The sequence below is a fragment of the Pleurodeles waltl genome, chromosome 12, assembly GCF_031143425.1.
Source record: "Pleurodeles waltl isolate 20211129_DDA chromosome 12, aPleWal1.hap1.20221129, whole genome shotgun sequence".
NCBI lineage: Eukaryota > Metazoa > Chordata > Amphibia > Caudata > Salamandridae > Pleurodeles > Pleurodeles waltl.
In genome coordinates, this window is record NC_090451.1 from 354011137 (window position 1) to 354033410 (window position 22274).

At 49.1% G+C, this 22274-nt stretch overlaps 1 protein-coding gene across 1 annotated transcript in view; it reads right to left on the bottom strand.

Annotated features, from left to right (window-relative positions):
* Positions 1 to 3556: 3556 nt before the first annotated feature.
* TDRD12 (tudor domain containing 12) overlaps positions 3557 to 22274 on the bottom strand; it is a 184520-nt gene continuing 165802 nt past the window's right edge. The window contains exon 5 of the mRNA XM_069215982.1: positions 3557 to 3701. Coding sequence (XP_069072083.1) covers positions 3557 to 3701 — 145 coding nt within the window. The remainder of the gene's footprint in view (positions 3702 to 22274) is intronic.

The window sequence follows — 22274 nt, forward strand, 5'->3', positions numbered from 1 at the left end:
ACACCTGCCCTGCTTTCACCTTGAGAGAGGGAAGGAATGCTTTTTATGCTAGTCGAATCACTCGGAGCTCCAGATGATTGATTTGGAGCCCAGTTTCCGCCGAAGACCAGATGCCTCTGACCTTCGCCTCCCTCATGTGGCCACCCCATCCCATGAGTTACGCATCTGTCACAACCGTAAGATCTGGTTGGGGAAAGGAGAGGGATCTGCCCTTGACCCAATCCTGATTTGTTAACCGTCACTGCAGGTCTCTCGTAGTTCCTTCCGGGATCGGGACCTTGTCGGAGAAATTCCCCTAATGCTGAGCCCACTGGAACTTCAGGTCTCACTGCAGAGCCCACATATGCCATCTGGCATTTTGAACCAGCAGGATGCAAGAGGTCATGAGGCCCAGGAACCTCAGAGTCATTCTCACCGAAATCCAGGACGGAGGCTGAAAGATCAGTATCATAGCCTGAATATCCTCGACTCGCTTTTAGGGAGGATATGCCCGATACTGCACTGCATCCAGAACAGCTCAGATGAAAGGGAGAGTCTGAGAAGGAGTCAGGTGTGACTTCGGCACGTTGATAGTGAACCCCAGCAAAAGAAAAAGGTTTGCCGTAGTCTGGAGGTGGGAGATGACTGTCTGGGGTGAGTTCGCCTTCAACAGCCAATCGTCGAGGTAGGGGAAGACTGGGACCCCTAACCTGCGCAGATGAGCTGCCACCACTACCATCACTTCGTGAACACCCAAGGGGCACCGGTAAGGCCAAAGGGGAGCACGGTAAGCAAAGTGCTCGTGACCTACCACGCATCGTAGGTAACGTCTGTGGGCCGGCAAGACAGGAATATGAAAGTGTGCGTCTTGCAAGTCCAACACTACCATCCAGTCCCTGGGGTCCAGCGCAGATAGGACCTGAGCCAATGTCAACATTTTGAACTTCCACTTCTTAAGGAAGAGACTGAGGGACCGAAAATCTAATATAGGCCGAAGAGCTTTGGAACCAGAAAGTAGCAGGAATAGCAACCACGACCTACTTCTGGCAAAGGAACCCTCTCTATAGCTCCTTTGGCCAAAAGGGCTTGGACTTCCTCACCCTTCGTGCAATTTGGAGGACCCACCTGTCCGAGGTAATGGATTGCCATTGGGGCAGGTGATGGCCACCCACTGACTCTTGATGTACCCGCGGACTATGAAGGCTTGGAGGCTGAAGAGTGCGGTGGACTGGGTAACCCGCTGGCTCCCTGATCCCCGGGGGCGGGGGATCCCGCATCTGCTGCCGCGCAGGGGCTGTACAGCATGCGCAGGGCAATGGCCAGGGGGGAAAGGATGCAGTTGGGTGCCCCTTCCGTAGCCACGAAAGGGGCAAAAGGCAGACTGCTGTGGTCTAGAAGTGGGCACCAGGACAAGGGACTGGGCCGTGGCTCGGAAATCCTTAAAGCTTTCGAGCGCCGAGTCCACCTTGTCTCCGAAGAGACGTGTGCCATCGAAGGGCATGTCCATCAAAGATTGCTTGACATCCCCTCAAAAGCTAGATGTTCTCAGCCAGACGTGGCGTCTTATTGCCACCGTCGATGCAACCGATCTGCCCAGAGAGTGGGTCGTATCCAGTCTACAACGAATCATGAACTTCGCTGCATTCCTCCCATCGGTTACGGCTTGGGAAAGGATAGTCTAGGCCTCCACCGGAACTGAAGGCAGCACTTGCGCGACCGTATCCCAGAGAGTATGGGAATAGCAGCCCAAAAGGCATGCAGTGTTCACGGACCGCAGCGCTAGACTTCTTCCCCAAATTATCCAGTCTTTTTGATTACCAGTCCAGGCGGTGTGGCAGGGAATGCGCCAGATGAAGAAGCCTGGATGACAAGGCTTTCAGGCGTGGGGTGTTGGGTGAGGAATTTTGGGTCTGATGGTGCAGACCGATGGCGGCGGGCAATCATCCTATTCACAGGAGCCCCTGTGCTGGGTCTGGACCAAGTACCTAAAAGGACGTCTGTCAGTGCTTCATTAAAGGGAAGAAGGGTCTCGGAAGAGGAAGACCCCAACTGAAGCACGTCAGTCAGGAAATAAGGCCTAACCTCTACAGAAGGTAGCTCGAGGTCCAGGACCTCAGCCGCCCTTCTCACCACCATGGAATAAGAAGCTCCCTCCTCCGTAGCCACGCTAGGAGGAGAGAGCACACCAGTGTCACGGGAGGTGTCTAGACCACTGGCATCACCCAAATCCTGCACCCAGCCCATTTGGGGGTCAAGCTGGTATTCTAAAGGATCCAGCGTCCCCTCCATACTCTCCCCGTATCCAAACCCACAAGAATAAGGGTCTGGATCAACCCTAGGCCCAGGAGAGCCCATAGAGAACGGAATAGGCGTTGAGCGATGTAGTACAGGTTCTGGGTCGTTGGGTATGAGGATGGGATCAACGTTGATTGTGGGCCCAACCGACGTCGGGAGCATCAACATCTGACCCGAAGCCGGGGAAGGTCGCCGTTGCACGACTGGCATCAGGACAGATCAGTGATTGGATCCTGAGGGGCCCTCCAGAGCCGTGGCTGAAGCTGACGACTTTTAACCCGAGGGAGTCCCCACCGACTCATCTATGTCCGAAGGCACCGAAGATGGGTCGGACAGCCCAAAAATGAGGCGCATGACCTCGTAAAATTCTTTAAGTTGGGCAGGGGTGGCTCTGGCTCCTGGGAAGTCGGGGAAGCTTGGAGTTGACACAGATGAAGGCTCCGTTGACAGAGGACTAGAGCCTCGAAGCTCTTCCTGAGTGGCATCATCCGATCGATAGGGTGAAGTCGAAGAATGCTTGTCCTTCTTCGACGACTTTTTGTGACTCGAATGTCCTGATGACTTGGAGGACGAGGAGTGGTGGTCTCGAGACCTTCCTTTTGAGCAAGACCGTGAGCGCTGCGGAGTCAAGTGTCGGGCCGCCATGAGCTTTAGGGACCGCTCCATCAAAGCTTTCGGGTTCATGGCCCGACACTCTGAGCACGACTTTTGGTCATGATCGCACTCCAGGCACACGAGGTGCAGATCCGTCACTGACATAGTTCGGTGACAGGAGTCACAGGGGTTGAATCCAGTCTTGCGGGACATCCCTCGATGCATCCACGAACTCGTCAAAAACGTAGACAAAAGTGTTGAGGTAGTAAAAAAATTACTGAGGTAGCTCTCTCTGGATCTGCGCGTAGGCTGGCAAGGAAAGAAATGAACTGATGTCAGCGTGCCAGGGTGGCACCTATATACTACAGTGACATCATCAAGGTGAACACAACGCCAACGACGCCCACAGAGTCGACCGAAACCACCTGATGACACGCAGAGGTACTGCTGGAAGAAAAATATCCAAAACCAGTCTGACGCCTGATGAAATTCAAAGGTAAGGAATCTGCAGCTAGACGTCTCTATCAGATAACCACTTTTATTAGCCAGGAATCTCACAAAAAGTTAAGGACTTGCCAGTCTGCACTACCTGCAAAGCCAGTAGCAACGAAGGAGGACATCTAAAGGCCCCCATAACGCCACTACTTGTGGATGGGGTACCCATTGAAAGAGTAGGGGGTCCACATTGTTAGTCCCCTTGACCCTCAAACAGCTCCGAGAGAGACATACTAGTGGTAATGCCAATAGACAACCTGGGGTTATACCCCTTAGAACCATTACTGCACCTCAAGTTGCAGAAGCCCTCCTGGGTATTTTCACCAGGGTAGGGTTCCCTAAGGAAGTAGTAACAGAACGGGGTTAAAACTTCATGTCTGCATACTTGAAACACAGGGGAAGGAATGTGGTGTGACCTACAAGTTCACAACCCCATACCATCCTCAAACAAATGGGTTGATCGAAAGACCCTAAAAGGTATGATTGGCGGATTCCCTGAAAAGCTCAGGAGATGGGATGTCCTGCTTCTTTGCTTGCTGTTTGCCTCCAGGAAAGTGCCACAAAAGGGAGTAGGCTTCTTTCCATTCAACATGTATTTGGGCAATCTGTTAGGGGACCACTAAGTCCTTTTAGGGAAGGCTGGAAGAAGCCTCTCAGAGAGCCCAAGCAAGATATTGTGGACTATGTTCTTGGACTACATTCAAGGATGGCTGAGTACATGGAGAAAGCCATCAACAATCTTCAGGCCAGCCAGGAGCTGCAAAAGCTCCGGTATGACCAGAAAATTGCTCTGGTTGAGTTCCAACCAGGGCAAAAAGTTTGAGTGTTGGAGGGTACTGCTCCAAGAGCCCTCCAGGAAAATGGTATGGATTCTATCCCATCCTTGAAAGAAAACAGGAGATACCTTATCTAATGAACTAGGCAGTTGTAAAAAATACAAGAAGAATTATTCATGCCAATCGCCTAAAGCCCTTCTGTGCTTATGGTTACAGATGAGGTGAAGGAGAATTAAAGTGAGCCTCTCCTTGATCTCCTCCCCAGGAACCCACAAGATGGTTCTTTGGATGGAGCGGTTTTATCAGACACCCTCACAGAACAACAGCAAACAGATTGCAGGCAAGTCCTCAAACAGTATTCTGAGTTATTCTCCCTGAGAAGACAAACTGGTTCACCAATGATGTAGACACTGGTGACAGCTTGCCTGACAAGAACAACACTTATAGACAGTCAGGCCATGTCAGAGAGATTATCCAAGCAGAAGTAAAAAAAGATGCTGGGTTTGGGTGTCATTGAACCCTTCTTAGAGTGCCTGGGTTAGCCCAGTAGATTTTGGTCCCCAAACCACACTCCAAAGGAGAGAAAAAGGACATGAGGTTTTGCGTGATTACAGGGACCTCAACTCGGTTACAAAAATGGATGCACACCCAATCCCAAGAGCTGATGAGCTCAGAGACAGACCCGGGGCAGCCAAATATTTGAGTATCTTTGATTTGACATCTGGGTACTGGCAGATTGGTCTGACCCCAGGAGCAAAAGGGGTCAGCATTTAAACTCCTAGTGAGCATTATCAGTTCACTGATATGGCCTTTGGGCTAAAGAATGTACCCAACACCTTCCAGAGGTGAACCAACTCTTACTGGACTGGAAACTTTCAGTGCAGCTTACCTAGATGATACAGCGGTCTATAGTTCCACCTGTCAGGAATACCTTATCCACATAGGGGCGGTCTTTGAGGCTCTGCACAGGCAGGCCTCACTATCAAGGAACACATGTGCCAGATAGGGCAGGGGACAGTTGTGTACTTGAGCAACCTGTTTGGTGGAGGCCAAGTCCAACCCCTCCAAACCAAGATCCAGACCATTCTGGCTTTCGAAGCTCCCACAACCCAGACACAGACCAGGGCATTTCTTGGCTTAACTGGGTGCTATAGGAGATTTGTGAGGGATTATGGTACCATAGTTCCCCCCCTCACAGAACGAACCTCCAAGAAAAAGCCTAAAAAGGGTAATTGGACATTGAGATGTCAAAGGGTCTTTGACACTCTGAAGAGTGCCATGTGCTCTGCTCCGGTCCTATAAGCACCAGACTACTCCAGGCAATTCCTAGTCCAAACAGATGCTTCTGAAATGGGGATAGGAGCAGTTCTTTCTCAGAAAAATGATGGACATGACCAGACAGTTGCTTTTACAAGCAAGAAACTACTCCTGAGGGATCAAAAATGGAGCGTCCTAGAGAGGAAAGCCTTTGCCAAAGTTTGTACCCTGAAGAAGTTGAGGCCATACCTGTTTGGCTCTCACTTCATAGCTCAGACTGACCACAGGCCTCTCAGGTGGCAGGAACAAAGGAAAGGTGAAAACCCCAAAGTGCTTAGGTGGTCTATTTCCCTATAGGGAATGGACTTTCAACTGGAACAAAGAACTGGAATTGCCAATGGAGATGGCAGTTCCAGATTCTTCAACTTAGATGCGGAAGACTCACTAGGGAAATGATTGTCTCATCCATTTTTATTAAGGGGGAGTAGTGTGAGAGAAGACCTCTTTTGATTTGGTTAGCCTCCACTTTTTGTCTGGTATGTTATGTAGCCTAGAAGTTGTTAGTGTCCAGGGCCCCCGCTAACCAGGTTCCCTGGGTCAGATCTCTTTCCCTAAACTGTTGTGATGCACTGGCACAATTGGTAACACCTTTAGCTGCCACTATAAGTCCCTAGTAAATGGTGCCTAGGTATCTAGTGCATAGGGTACTAAGGGTAGGTCCCTGAGGGAAGCAGCACGGATTGTGCCAGCCTCTATGTCATGCATCCACATGCACCCAGTCCTACCATTGTAGGCTGCACACTGCAAGCATTATGGGTAAGACACCGATCAGGCAGGCCTTCCAGCCCTAAGGCAGTGTGCACTAGACTGTGTGTTAGGGCATAACAGCTGTGTCCTTCCCAAACCTTGGACATAGTGACTGAAAAGAGCAATCATCTTAATGCATGTGCTGGCCAATGGTCAATACGAGTTTCTCAGCTACAAGATGGCCACTCTGAACCCTGGGTTGTTTGGTATCAAACAACTCAGAATGATAATTCCAAACTAGTATCAGTGTTGGATTTATTACCAAATGTACCAGGGGACACCTTAGAGGCGTTCCCTGCAAAAACTAACTAATCTGGAATGGTTGCTGGCCAGTCCTATCCAGCCTGCCACCACCAGACACATATGTGCATCCCTGGGATGAGAGATCCTTCTCTCTGGGATTCAGAACAAAGCCCTTTCTGGGTGAAGGTGCTAACACCCCCTCCCTCAGGAACTATCACTGCCCTGGTGGCACTTATCGCCTTTAAAAACTCGACCTACAGACCTATTGCTAGCAGCAGATGGCCGCCCCCACTGAAAACCCCCACTTTTAGTGGGAGCAGCTGCGGGGAAATCAAACAAAGGACAGGAGGAGAGGCTCTACCTAGCATGCACCACCCCTTAAAGCACTCTCCATTTCATTTTACACCATCTTGGATGGAAGGAAAATTGCCAATCAGGTAAAGGGAAGTGATCTCTGCCAGCAGGAAGAGGCCACTTAGGGGGTGTAGCAACCCTAAGGTAGATAATCCATTAGCCACTACCAGATTCCCCCTAAAATGCAATATTTAGTGGGCATCCCGAGACCAAGAAATTAGATTCTAAGGACTCAAGCAGACCAGCAACACATCAGACTCAAGGCATGAGAACTGAAGACCTGCTGCACAAAGACTCTAAAAGCCTCCAGAGGACATCCACTCTTCACAACTCGCCAAAGATTTCCCTCCAGAGTGAAGGCATCACTCTGCAACCCCAAGAAACCAACAAACCAGTGAGGTATACTTCACTGACCAAGCTGCTAACCGTTGAACCAGACATTACAGCTGGACCAAACTTCACCCCACGGACCGCAAGGTCAAACCATGCCAGTGTGCCATGGTTGTTGGCACTGCACCCTTCATCAGCCAAACTGTACCACTGCCCTGGGTAGTGGTCACTACTCGTCGGACACGCAGAAAGACATTCCACTCCAGGCTGTAAAATGACCAGGAGAAAGCCCCAGAACTTCAGAAACCACCAGAACCTTCCTCCAGAGTGACCCTGCTGACCTGTAAGTGACCCTCAGACCAGCCTCCCTCCTGCTTCTAAGGGCTTCTTTGCGCACAGCTCCTGGCTCACCGATTCGCTCTGCACCCAGACGCCCTGTGCCCTGCAGCGAAAATGCAGCTGTGCTCCAAGGGTCTCCCACCTATTGCAACCTTGACACTCCAAGGGGACCCCCCAGGATTCAACTTTAAACTGGCCTGTGCAGTGCTTTTCCAAGTGGTCACTAAGCAGTAGCCCTCCACCAACTCCAGAGACCTTCTACCGCTGCACCCGTCGGAACTGGGAGCCGCCCAAACATTTCCAGCTTGCACAGTGTGCCCACTGACGGCCTCGACCAACCTGCAAAAGAAGAACTTGTTAATCCTACAGTCTGATTTTATTTTAATTTTTAAAGGTTATCTTCCATTGAGTCCTATGGTGCGTAATTATGCACAAAAAGACTATTTTTATTAAACTTTAAAAATTCATACCTTAAAAAGTACTTACCTGATTTTGATGATCTTGGTCTTAAAATCTTGAATAAAATTGGAAGTATTTTTGTAAATTTGTCTTGAGTTATGAGTGTGTGACTTGCTTTATTGATTCTGTGAGTACAACAAATGCTCTGCACTGCTCCAAGATTAGCCTAACTGCTCAACCAAACAACCTTAAAAATTAGAGCATTAGGTACTCCAATTTTTACCTCTGTAAACCAAAATGTGGTTGTCTGGACCCCCTGCACAGTGTGCCTAGCTTTGCACACTACATAGACAGCCAGACTCCTACAAGCATCACCTCTGCGTGTCAGTAGAGGGCGCCATGTGACTCTATATCGACATCATCCACGGGTTATAACGTCAACAGAGTTCATATCTTCTTCTTGGACACACAAACGTCAGTTTCTTCTTTGACCAGAATCCAGGCAACAACGCAGTGCCACCATAGAAACTGGCAACTGAACAGTGTGCCAAAAAAAAAAAAAAAAGATGTAACTGTAAATTACCACCACTGAATGGCAATGCTTGGTAGAATGAGACCAAGCAAGGGATAGTGAGGTAAAATAAAGTAGTTCGCATAACGGGGAAGAATGGGCTGGTTGGTAAGAAATCTGCAGCTATTCTGTGTCTCTACCAGGTAAGGCGTTACCAAAGTTAAGTAACTTGTGCATCTGATAAAGACAACTAGCCCCAGATTCTTTAACTTAGAAAAGATACCAAAGCAATAGAAACCCAGGAGGTGGATCTGTAAACACAAGCCACCCAAGCCTGACAAATAAGTAACTGTTTGAACTGTAGGTGAAGTTGACTGGCACAATAGAGACAAAAGGTGAGAAAGAACATACGTCCCACCAGCAGAATAGAGGAAAACCACACAACAGTGCAAGAGGACATGGGGAATGGAGCACATGGCAACGAAAAGGGAGCTATTGTAGACCACAATCAAAAAAGAAAATAATCATGTTTAGCCCTAAGGTAGGAGCTGTAACGGTAAAAGGGCTGAGGACCAAGGTGGTAGAGCACCGCAAAAATCACTGAGACAAGTGTGAGGTATAAGTAAGTGCCCCTTTTGGCATGGTTACCTCCTGCTTTTTGCCTGATATCTAAAGCTAACTTGCCTGAGTGTGTGCTGGAATTCATGCTAACCAGGACCCAGGACCTGTGTTCTTTCCCTAAACTGTACCATTGCTTCCACAATAGGCACACCTCTGGCACCCAACTAAGTCCCTTGGAAAAGGCACCAGTGGTACCAAGGGACCTGTGGACAGAGGGGGTCCCTAAGGGCTGCAGCATGTGTTATGTCACCCTAATGGACACCGCACCAAACACAGGCACACTGCCATTGCAGACTGGGTCTATTGGTGGGGAGAAAAAGGTAAAGTCGACAGGGCATCCCTCCCTGGGTGCCATGCCATTAAACCACGGCCTGTGGCATCTGTAAGTCACCCCTCTAGCAGGTGTTACTGCCCTAAGGCAGGGTGCACTATACCGCAGGTGAGGGCATAGATGCATGAGCTATATGCCCCTACAGTGCAAGTCCATTCTCAAACATTGTAAGTGCAGTGTAGCCATATTTAGTACATGGGCTGGGCGTTTGTCATTACGAGCTCCACAGCTCTATGACGGGTTCACCGAAGACTGGGAAGATTGGTATCAAACTTCTCAGCTCAATAAGCTGATGCCAGTGTTGGATTAATTGTAAAATGCACACAGAGGGCATCTTAGAGAAGCCCCTGAATTTCACCCAACTCTCTAGTGTGTGGCTGACTGGTCTACGCCAGCCTGCCACGATCACACAAGTTTTTGACCCAATGGGGTGAGAGCCTTTCTGCTCTCAGGAGTCAGGGATAAAGCCTGCTCTGTCTGGAGGTGCTTCACACCTCCCTTGCAATAACAGCCACACTTGGTGGTGAGCCTCAAAGGCTCCTGCCTTTTGTTCTGCTGCCTCAGGGCACTCCAGCAAGTGGAGATACCCATCCCCCGGACCAAGTCCAACTTTTGGTGGCAGATCTGACAGGAAAATTAGTAAACACCAGGAGGAGTGTCCACTCTATCTGGGACCACCCCTAGTAATCACAGAGCGGAGGTGAATCCCTCCTGGCAGAATCCTCCATCTTGTTTTGGAGGGTGATAGCCAATAGGGTTAGATATGTGCCTCCCTCCGCAAAGGGACTGGGCATAGGAAGGGTGTAACCAACCTCAATCAGTAGCCACTGACTACTGACCCCTATACGCTCCTAAATCTAGTATTGAGGGGCACTACTTAATCTTGCTCTTCAGATTCCTGGTGACCTAAAGAAGAAGAAGGACTGAAGAGCTGTACCAGTAGTGAAGACTCCCGACGATAACTGACGGCCATAGCCCTACTGGCCTGTCTGCATCTTCAAGACTCCTGCTATATAAAGTCAACGCATCCTGCAGGACCAGCATCCGCCACAAACTCCCAGAAGACTGCCTGCCTACCCAAGGATCAAGATCTTCAAAGGACAGTGGCCCTGTCCACAAAGAAACCTCTAAAAAGGACTTGAGAACCTCCTCGGATCCTTAAGTCCTGCCAAATATGCACCGAACACCCACAGCCCGTGTCCAGGTGTCCCATCAGCCCAGAGAAGGTCCCTAGGCAATTCTGACCTCGAGCACACCCTGGGGTTGACCCCTCCTGACCAACACAACAATGCCTGCAGCCTAAATCCAGAGTACCTCCATGACTGCGACCAACTCCAGTGAAGATTTTCCAACGTCTAAAGGTACCCCTGCACCTGCCCCTGAACTTGGATTACCCAAGCGATGGATCAGCAACGTCCCGTGGACTATCTATTTATTTGTCCAGCTGCTGGTCTTCTTCAGCCAACTCCCTGGACCAAGCCTTCAGCATCTTTGTTACCACTGGGGTTCCCCTATTGAAAAGCATCGGGTGCCCAACGCTGTGTTTGCAACCCTGCAACCGGCTGCCCCTGTGCCGCTGACAGTGTGTGTTTGGTGCTGACGTGTGGTCCCCCAGTGCTTATCTAAGCCCCCCAGGTCTGTGTCCTGAAATCACAGGTGCTTATCTGCAATCTGTTTCTTTTTAAGTGCCCCCTGTCTCCAAAGGATTCCATTGTGCACCAGACTCCAAATTTGAATTCTGCACCCGGCCAGCCCCGGGTTTCTGGTGGTGTACCCTTGTTGACTTCCTAAACTTTGCCCTGTGGACACCTTAACCTCCAAAGACTGGGATCGTAAAGTCAAGTATTTACCTGCAAATTGTGTTGTTACTTTTCCTGCCCTAGGACTGTGTTCACTTTTGAAACTAAAAAGTATTACTTACCTGTAAACTGTTTACCTGTGAATTGTAAACAAAGTGCATTTGATTCCTGAAAGTGATACATTGTTAAAACTGTACTTACTTGCAACTAAGATCCTTTTGGTTCTAGAAATAAAGTAAAGTATATTTTGGATACAGACAAGATTTGAGTTAGTCTCTTAGGCCCTCATTACAACCCTGGCGGTCTGTGTTAAAGCGGCGGTAATACCGCCAACAGGTCGGGGGTAACAAAAATGGAATCATGACAATGGCGGAAATCATCCACACAAACAGCCACTTTAAGACTCCGCCACGGCGGTAGCAACAAACACCGCAGGGGTAACCGCCAACAGCCAGGCGGAAGACAATGTACCACAAACAGAATTACAAACCGCCTATCCGCCAGCTTTTCCGGGGCGGTGCCAACATCATCAAAAGTACGGCGGAAACAGTACTTTGAAGGGAAACCACTCACCTCTCGACACTCAAGGAAGAAACAGGACACCATCGAGCCCGAGCTGCAGGTCCTCCCCATGCTGGTGTATCTGCTCATATACCAGGAGCACCAACGCCTGCGACGACGACCACGGTGAGTACTGCACCTAGCACATAGGGGGGGGGGGGGGGGGGGAGGGGGGGGGAAGAGAATGACACACACACGCAACACCCCCACCCCCAACACCATATGCACAAACAGATGCAATAACATTACATATACACCCCGTAACCCTCAGGAATAACGCAAGGACAAAAGGAAGGGAGTCAAATTAGTGTAATATTAGAAATCCATAGCAACACGTACATAAATGAACAGTATGTACAATATATACAGTATGAGGGACAATGTCCACACAAAAATAGTCCGTGGCCCACTGGGCCATAACACATGGGCCAAGCCCACACTTGACTCCTGCCTCAAAACGGAGAGAACACTGCAGGGGGATCAGGTCGAAAACACACCGGCACCTCAGGGGGATGGGAAAGGGGGGGGCACCTCAGCTGGAAGATGGTACAAGGCCACTGCTCCTGGAGGAGGCTACATGCCCACAGCTTGGTCCTGGGGAGTGCAAGGCCACAGTCTCTCAAGTGGGTGGTTTGCCCACTGCTTGATCCTGGGGAGTGCAAAGCTACAGTCTATATAGTGGATGGCTTCTTCCACTGGTTCTGGAGGGGGCTTTGTGCCCAGTGTGCTTCATCCTGTCAAGGATAGGGTGAGTGGATGCCTTCTTCCACTGATTCTGGAGGGGGCTTTGTGCCCAGTGTGCTTCTTCCTGGCAAGGAGGGGCTGAGTGGATGCCTTCTTCCACTGGTTCTGGAGGGGGCTTTGTGCCCAGTGTGCTTCTTCCTGGCAAGGAGGGGCTGAGTGGATGCCTTCTTCCACTGGTTCTGGAGGGGGCTTTGTGCCCAGTGTGCTTCATCCTGCCAAGGATAGGGTGAGTGGATGCCTTCTTCCACTGGTTCTGGAGGGGGCTTTGTGCCCAGTGTGCTTCATCCTGCCAAGGATAGGGTGAGTGGATGCCTTCTTCCACTGGTTCTGGAGTGGGTGGAGGGAGATTTGTGCCCAGTGTGCTTCATCCTGCCAAGGATAGGGTGAGTGGATGCCTTCTTCCACTGGTTCTGGAGGGGGCTTTGAGCCCAGTGAGCTTCATCCTGCCAAGGATAGGGTGAGTGGATAGATGTCTTCTTCCACTGGTTCTGGAGGGGTCTTTGTGCCCAGTGATGCAGCACTGGGGGGGGGTGTAGGAGGCTGGCCTGGCTTATATTGGGTACCTTGTGGTACTTACACCTTGTGCCAGGTCCAGTTATCCCTTATTAGTAGGTTAGAGGTGTTCTAGCAGCTTAGGCTGATAGAGGTAGCTATAGCAGAGCAGCTTAGGCTGAACAAGGAGACATGCAAAGCTCCTACTATACCACTTATATCATATAGCACTATATGATAAGAAAACACAATACTCAAGAGTTACAAAAAATAAAGGTACTTTATTTTAGTGACAATATGCCAAAAGTATCTCAGAGGATATACACCCTTAGGAGGTAAGTAATATACACAAAATATACACACACATACCAAAATCAGGTAAGTAACAGTTAGAAAAGTAGTGCAAACAATGTCTAACACAATATAATGCAATAGGGAGAAACAGGCCTGGGGCAACACAAACCATATACTCCAAAAGTGGAATGTGAACCACAAATGGACCCCAAGCCTAGGGTAGTGTGTAGAGGGTCGCTGGGAGTGTAAGAAAACACTAAGGGTGTCCAAGATACTTGTAAAAAAGTACCATCTTGCCTGGCACGTTACCCCCATTTTCACTGTATGTATGTGTGTTTTAGCCCTTGTGTCACTGGGATCCTGCTAGGCAGGACCCCAGTGCTCATAGTATGTGCCCTGTATGTGTTCCCTCTGTGATGCCTAACTGTATAACTGAGGCTCTGCTAACCAGAACCTCAGTGTTTATGCTCTCTCCCTGCTTTCTAAATTTGTCACTGCAGGTTAGTGACTAAATTTACCAATTCTCATTGGCACACTGGCACACCCATATAATTCCCTTGTATATGGTACTTAGGTACCCAAGGTATTGGGATTCCAGGAGAACCAGGAGTACCCTATGGGCTGCAGCATTTCTTTTGCCACCCATAGGGAGCTCAGGCAATTCTTACACAGGCCTGCCACTGCAGCCTGAGTGAAATAACATCCACGTCATTTCACAGCCATTTTTCACTGCACATAAGTAACTTATAAGTCACCTACATGTCTAACCCTCACTTGGTGAAGGTTGGGTGCCAAGTTACTTAGTGTGTGGGCACCCTGGCAGTAGCCAAGGTGCCCCCACATCGTTCAGGGCAAATTCCCCAAACTTTGTGTGTGCAGGGACACCATTACACACGTGCACTATACATAGGTCACTACCTATGTATAGCGTCACAAAGGTAACTACGAACACAGTCAGGTAACATGTCTAAGATCATGGAATTGTCACCTCGATACCATTCTGGTATTGGGGGGACAATTCCATGATCCCCGAGTCTCTAGCACAGAACCCAGATACTGCCAATGTGCCTTTCCGGGGTTTCCACTGCAGCTGCTGCTACTGCCAACCCCTCAGACAGGATTCTGCCCTCCTGGGGTCTGGGCAGCCCCTGGCCCAGGAAGGCAGAACAAAGAATTTCCTCAGAGAGGGTGTTACACCCTTTCCCTTTGGATATAGGTGTGAAGGGCTGGGGAGGAGTAGCCTCCCCCAGCCTCTGGAAATGCTTTTGATGGGTACAGATGGTGCCCATCTCTGCATAAGCCAGTCTACACCTGTTCAGGGATCCTTAAGTCCTTGCCTCCCCACGCTAGACTGCAAACCTGTGCACTGCATGATTTGCAGCTGCTCTGGCTTCTGTGCACTTCTCCAAGGATTCCTTTGTGCACAGCCTAGCTTGGGTCCCCAGCACACCGTCCTTCAGTGCTCAACCCTCTGAGTTGGACTCCAACGTCGTGGGACCCTCCTTTTGTGACTCCGGTTACACCAATCTTCTAAGTGCCTGCTCCGGTACTTCTGAGGGTGCTGCCTGCTTTTGCGGGGGCTCTCTGAGTTGCTGAGCGCCCCCTCTGTCTCCTCCTCCAAGGGGCGACATCCTTGTCCTTCCCGGTCCCCAGCACTACCCTAAAATCTCTACCACGACCCTTGCAGCTAACAAGGCTTGTTTACGGTATTTCTGCGTGGGAACACTTCTGCAACATCCAACACGCCGTGGGGCATCTTCCATCCAAAGGAGAAGTTCCTAGCCCTTTTCGTTGTTGCAGAATCTTCGGCTTCTTCCACCCGGAGGCAGCCCTTTTGCACCTTCATCCGGGTTGTCCTGGGCTCCTGCCCCCCCCGGACACTATCGTGACTTTTGGACTTGGTCCCCTTGCCTTGCAGGTCCTCAGGTCCAGGAATCCGTCTTCAGTGCTTTGCTGGTGTTTGTGGTTCTTGCAGAATCCCCCTATCACGACTATTGTGTCCTATTGGGGTATTAGGGGTACTTTACTCCTACTTTTCAGAGTCTTGAGGTGTGGTATCTTGGACACCCTGACTGTAGTCTTACAGTCCCAGAAACCCTCTACACCCTGAGGATAACTTGTTAGAAAGGGAACTCAAAACGTTGAGGGTAGAAGAGACCAGACTGAAGGTTAAACAGCAGCAGCTGGCCTTAGATAGGGAATCCCTAGACATAGAGAGGGAAAGACAGAGGTTGGGGTTAATTCCCCATGGTGGCAGCAGCAGTATTTCTGATAGCAATCCTGTTAAAGAGCAAGATTCCAGGAATCTGCACAAGCTAGTCCCCCCCTTACAGGGAGGGGGATGACATTAACAAGTGGTTGGCTGCACTTGAGAGGGACTGTATGGTACAGTTGGTCCCTCAAAGGCAGTGGGCTGCTATTTTCTAGCTATCTTTCACTGGAAAAGGTAGGGATAGGCTCCTTACTGTTAGAGAAAGTGATGCCAATAACTACAAAGTTTTGAAAGATGCACTCTTGGATGGATTTGGCTTAACCACTGAACAATACAGGATTAAGTTCAGAGACACCAGAAAAGAGTCTTCTCAAGACTAGACAAATTTTGTGGGCTGTTCAGTAAAGGCCTTGGAAGGGTTGTTGCATGGCAGTAAAGTTTCGGACTATGAAAGCCTGTACAATCTTATTCTAGGAGAGCATATTCTTAACAATTGTGTGTCTGACTTGTTGCACCAATACCTAGTGGACGCTGATCTGACCTCTCCCCAAAAATTGGGAAAGAAGGCAGACAAATGGGTCACAACAAGGGTGAACAGAAAAGTTCATACAGGGAGCGACAAGGATGGCAAGAAGAAGGATGGTAAGTCTTCTGAGAAGGGTGGGGACAAAAGTAAACATTCTGAGTCTTCATCAGGCCCCCAAAAATCCTCTGGGGGTGGTGGGTCCAAATCCACTTCTAATAATAATCAGAAAAAGCCTTGGTGTTATTTGTGTAAAGTCAAAGGCCATTGGGCATGTGATTCCACTTCTCCAAAGAAAAGCACCAAACCTCCCACCACCACAACCCCTGCTGCAAATTCTAGTGCCCCTAGTAATAGCAGTGGTGGTGGGAAATCTTCTACTAATACCCAATCCAAGGGTGTAGCTGGGCTCACTATTGGCAATGTAGTTGGGGTTGGTCTTGTTAGGGAGACCACAGAGGCTGTTTTAGTCTCTGATGGTGGCATTGATTTTGCTACCTTGGTTCCTTGTCCCCTTAATATGGGTAAGTACAAGCAACTTCCCCTAATCAATGGTGTTGAGGTTGAGGCCTACAGGGACACAGGAGCCAGTGTAACTATGGTGATAGAAAAACTGGTCCACCCTGATCAACACCTACTTGGTCAGCAGTACCAAGTGACAGACGCTCATAACAACACTCTTACCCACCCCATGGCTGTTGTGAATCTCAACTGGGGTGGGGGGTTACTGGTCCAAAGAAAGTTGCGGTAGCCACTGATTTACCTGTAGACTGTCTACTAGGAAAGGATTTGGAGACATCAGCTTGGGCAGAAGTGGAGTTGGAGGCCCATGCAGCAATGCTGGACATATTATTGCTTTGACAAGGGCTCAGGCCAAGAAACAAAAAGGACAGGGAAACTTGGATCCTGGAATAATGGACCAAGTGCTCCCTAAAGCTAGGGGTAGAAGGGGTAAATCCCTGCCCACTATCCCTCCCTCTACAGATGACTCCCCTTTTGAGGAAGAGGAATTCTCTCCCTGTGCAGAACCTACACCAGAGGAGCTGGTAGCAGGCACTGCTGAGCTTTTGGGTGCAGGGGGGCCTGCCTGGGAAGAGCAGAGTGTGGCACAGCAAACCTGGCCCACATTAGAGGGTCTCAGACAGCAAGCTGTCAAACAGCAGAATGGGGATGTCAGTGACAGTCATAGGGTGTACTGGGAAGATAACCTCTTGTACACAGAGTCAAGGGACCCAAAACCTGGAGCTGCCAGGAGATTGGTCATTCCCCTGCAGTACAGAGAGTTTCTTCTCACCCTAGCACATGACATTCCTTTGGCTGGGCATTTGGGCCAGATGAAAACTTGGGAATGACTCGTCCCCTTGTTTCACTGGCCTCATATGTCAGAGGACACAAACGACTTTTGTAAATCTTGTGTGACCTGCCAAGCCAGTGGCAAGACTGGTGGCATTCCAAAGGCCCCTCTAATTCCACTTCCAGTGGTTGGGTTGCCCTTTGAAAGGGTAGGGGTTGACATAGTTGGCCCCCTTGACCCTCCAACTGCCCCAGTCAATAGATTTATCTTGGTGGTAGTGGACCATGCCACAAGATAGCCTGAAGCCATACCTTTAAGGACCACTACAGCTCCTGCAGTAGCAAAGGCCCTCCTGGGAATCTTTTCCAGGGTGGGTTTTTCCTAAAGAGGTGGTGTCAGACAGAGGTAGCAACTTCATGTCTGCATACCTAAAAGCAAAGTGGAAGGAATGTGGTCTTACCTACAAGTTCACCACCCCTTATCATCCACAAACAAATGGGCTGGTTGAGAGGTTTAATAAAACTCTCAAAGGAATGATAAAGGGACTCCCTGAAAAACTCAGGAGGACATGGGATGTCTTGTTACCTTGCCTCTTTTTTGCTCACAGGGAGGTACCCCAGAAAGGGCACCCTGTAGGAGGTCCACTTGCTCTTGTGAAGGAGGGTTGGGAACAACCTTTAAAAGCTCCTAAACCGGACATAGTTGAATATGTACTTGGCCTCAGATCCGGAATGCCTGAGTATATGAAAAAGGCCAGTAAAAACCTTCAGGCCAGCCAGGAGCTGCAAAAGCAATGGCATGACCAGAAGGCTGTCCTGACTCAGTACCACCCAGGACAGGTGTTGGTATGGGAGCCTGTGGCCCCAAGAGCACTCCAGGACAAATGGAGTGGACCTCATCTAATTGTTGAGAAGAAGGGTGAGGTTACCTACTTGGTAGACCTGGGCAAGGCCAAGAGTCCCCTTAGAGTGATTCATGTCAACCGCCTAAAACCCTACTATGGCAGGGCTGATCTCACCCTGCTCATGGCAAGAGATGAGGGACAGGAAGAAGAGAGTTACCCTCTCCCTGATCTCTTCTCCACCACTGAAGCAGATGCCTTGGTGGAGGGAGTGGTTTTAGCAGACTGTCTGACTGCAGAAAAGAAAGACAATCTCATCAAACTCCTAAGCCAGTTTTCAGACCTCTTTTCACTTGTACCATGTACAACATCCTTGTGTGAACATATAATTGACACTGGAGACAGCCTCCCTGTCAAAAGTAAAATTTATAGGCAGCCTGACCATGTCATAGACTGCATTAAACAAGAGGTGCAGAAAATGTTGGATTTGGGGGTGAACGAACCTTCAGAAAGCCCCTGGGCTAGCCCAGTTGTGCTTGTACCAAAATCTCACACCAAAGATGGAAAGAGGGAGATGAGGTTTTGTGTAGATTACAGGGGGCTCAATCAGGTAACCAAAGCTGATGCTCACCCTATACCCAGGGCAGATGAGCTCATTGATACACTGGCTTCTGCCAAGTATCTTAGCACTTTTGATCTAACTGCAGGGTATTGGCAGATTAGATTAGCAAAAGATGCTAAACCCAAGACTGCATTTTCTACCATAGGAGGGCACTAACAATTCACAGTAATGCCCTTGGGTTTGATAAATGCACCTGCCACTTTTCAGAGGTTGGTGAATACAGTCCTGCAAGGGTTGGAGGCTTTCAGTGTAGCATATCTAGATGATATTGCTGTCTTTAGCTCAACCTGGGATGATCACCTGGTCCACCTATGGAAAGATTTGGAGGCCCTGCAAAAGGCAGGCCTCGCTATCAAGGCCTCAAAGTGGCAGATAGGGCAGGGGAAAGTGGTTTATCTGAGCCACCTGGTTGGTGGAGAACAGATTGCACCACTACAGGGGAAAATCCAAACTATCATGGATTGGGTTTCCCCTACAACTCAGACCCAGGTGAGAGCCTTTTTAGGCCTCACAGGGTACTACAGGAGATTCATCAAGAATTATGGCTCCATAGAAGCCCCTCTTAATGATCTCACAAGCAAGAAAATGCCTAAGAAGGTATTATGGACAGCCAGCTGTCAGAAAGCTTTTGAGGAGCTCAAACAGGCCATGTGCTCTGCACCTGTCCTAAAAAGCCCATGTTACTCCAAGAAATTCATTGTTCAAACTGATGCATCTGAATTAGGGGTAGGGGCAGTACTATCACAACTGAATTCTGAGGGTCAGGATCAACCAGTTGCTTTTATCAGCAGAAGGTTGACCCCTAGAGAAAAGCGTTGGTCTGCCATAGAGAGGGAGGCCTTTGCTGTGGTCTGGGCACTGAAAAAGTTGAGACCAAACGTGTTTGGTACTCACTTTATTGTTCAGACAGACCACACACCTCTACTTTGGCTAAAACAAATGAAAGGTGAAAACCCTAAATTGTTGAGGTGGTCTATACCTCTACAGGGAATGGACTATATAGTGGAACATAGACCTCGGAGTACCCACTCCAATGCAGAGGGACTCTCCAGATACTTCCACTTATTCAATGAAGACTCATCTGGACAAGGCTAGTTTTATCGTCCTTCGTTTGGGGGGGGGGGGGGGGGTTGTGTACGAAATACCATTTTGCCTGGCATGTTACCCCCCTTTTCACTGATGTATATGTGTTTTAGCCCTTGTGTCACTGGGATCCTGCTAGGCAGGACCCCAGTGCTCATAGTATGTGCCCTGTATGTGTTCCCTATGTGATGCCTAAATGTATCACTGAGGCTCTCCTAACCAGAACCTCAGTGTTTATGCTCTCTCTCTGCTTTCTAAATGTGTCACTGCAGGCTAGTGACAAAATTTACCAATTCTCATTGGCACACTGGTACACCCATATAATTCCCTTGTATATGGTACTTAGGCACCCAGGGTTTTGGGGTTCCAGGAGATCCTGTTGGGCTGCAGGATTTCTTTTGCCACCCATAGGGAGCTCAGGCAATTCTTACACAGGTCTGCCACTGCAGCCTGAGTGAAATAACGTCCACGTTATTTCACAGCTATTTTTCACTGCACATAAGTTACTTATAAGTGACCTATATGTCTAACCCTCACTTGGTGAAGATTGGGTGCCAAGTTACTTAGTGTGTGGGCACCCTGGCACTAGCCAAGGTGCCCCCACATCGTTCAGGGCAAATTCCCTGAACTTTGTGAGTGCAGGGACACCATTACACGCGTGCACTATACATAGGTCACTACCTATGTAGAGTCACAATGGTAACTCCGAACATGGCCATGTAACATGTCTAAGATCATGGAATTGTCATCCCAATACCATTCTGGTATTGGGGGACAATTCCATGATACCCCGGGTCTCTAGCACAGAACCCGGGTACTGCCAAACTGCCTTTCCGGGGTTTCCACTGCAGCTGCTGCCAACCTCTCAGACAGGATTCTGCCCTACTGGGGTCTGGGCAGCCCCGGCCCAGGAAGGCAGAACAAAGGATTTCCTGTGAGAGAGGGTATTACACCCTCTCCCTTTGGAAATAGGTGTGAAGGGATGGGGAGGAGTAGCCTCCCCCAGCCTCTGGAAATGCTTTGATGGGCACAAATGGTGCCCATCTCTGCATAAGCCAGTCTACACCTGTTCAGGGATCCCCCAGCCCTGCTCTGGCGCGAAACTGGACAAAGGAAAGGGGAGTGAAAGGGAACTTTTTGAGACCAGATAAATTGAAGAATTTTTTTATGTTTTTGGAACTATGAACTTGGTATTGTAAAGAATCATAGAAGGAACGTTTAATTTGGACTACTAAAGAATCATTGAAGGAACGTTTAATTAGGACTGCTGATTTTCAGTTTAATTAAATGCACATTGATACATATTACAGATTCGAATTCGAAATTGGTTGGTATGATTTTTTGATGTGGCAAATGTCTTTCGGAAAATTCATTAAGATATAGTTGTATATAAAGGTATATGAGTTTTCATACGTGTGCCTTCACATTTTGAAATAATTATTGGATAACTTTGTGTTATCATTTAGGGCGGTTTAGGGGGTGAAACTCTAGTGTTGAGCACCGTAGTTTATACATAAATAGCAATTAAGATTAGGGAGCAGGGGCGTCAAGAACTCAAGTTTTCACCCTCTTTTAGTTTTTAGAAGGTATACATAGGTAGTGACCGATGTATAGTGCACACATGTAATGGTGTCCCCGCACTCACAAAGTCCGGGGAATTTGCCCTGAATGATGTGGGGGCACCTTGGCTAGTGCCAGGGTGTCCACACACTAAGTAACTTGGCACCCAACCTTCACCAGGTGAAGGTTAGACATATAGGTGACTTATAAGTTACTTATGTGCAGTGAAAAATGGCTGTGAAATAACGTGGACGTTATTTCACTCAGGCTGCTGAGGCAGGCCTGTGTAAGAATTGTCAGAGCTCCCTATGGGTGGCAAAAGAAATGCTGCAGCCCATAGGGATCTCCTGGAACCCCAATCCCCTGGGTACCTAAGTACCATATACAAGGGAATTATACGGGTGCACCAGTGTGCCAATGAGAATTGGTAAATTTAGTCACTAGCCTGCAGTGACAAATTTAGAAAGCAGAGAGAGCATAAACACTGAGGTTCTGGTTAGCAGAGCCTCAGTGATACAGTTGGGCACCACACAGGGAACACATACAGGGCACATACTATGAGTACTGGGGTCCTGCCTAGCAGGATCCTAGTGACACAGGGGCTAAAACATACATACATACAGTGAAAATGGGGGTAACATGCCAGGCAAGATGGTACTTTCCTACACAGGGTCCCCAGCACTCCGTCCTGCAGTTTGGTGGAGGTAAGTCCTTGCCTCCCCACGCTAGACTGCAAACCTGTGCACTGCGTGATTTGCAGCTGCTCCGGCTTCTGTGCACTTCTCCAAGGATTCCATTGTGCACAGCCTAGCTTGGGTCCCCAGCACACCGTCCTTCAGTGCTCAACCCTCTGAGATGGACTCCAACGTCATGGGACCCTCCTTTTGGGACTCCGGTTACACCAATCTTCGAAGTGCC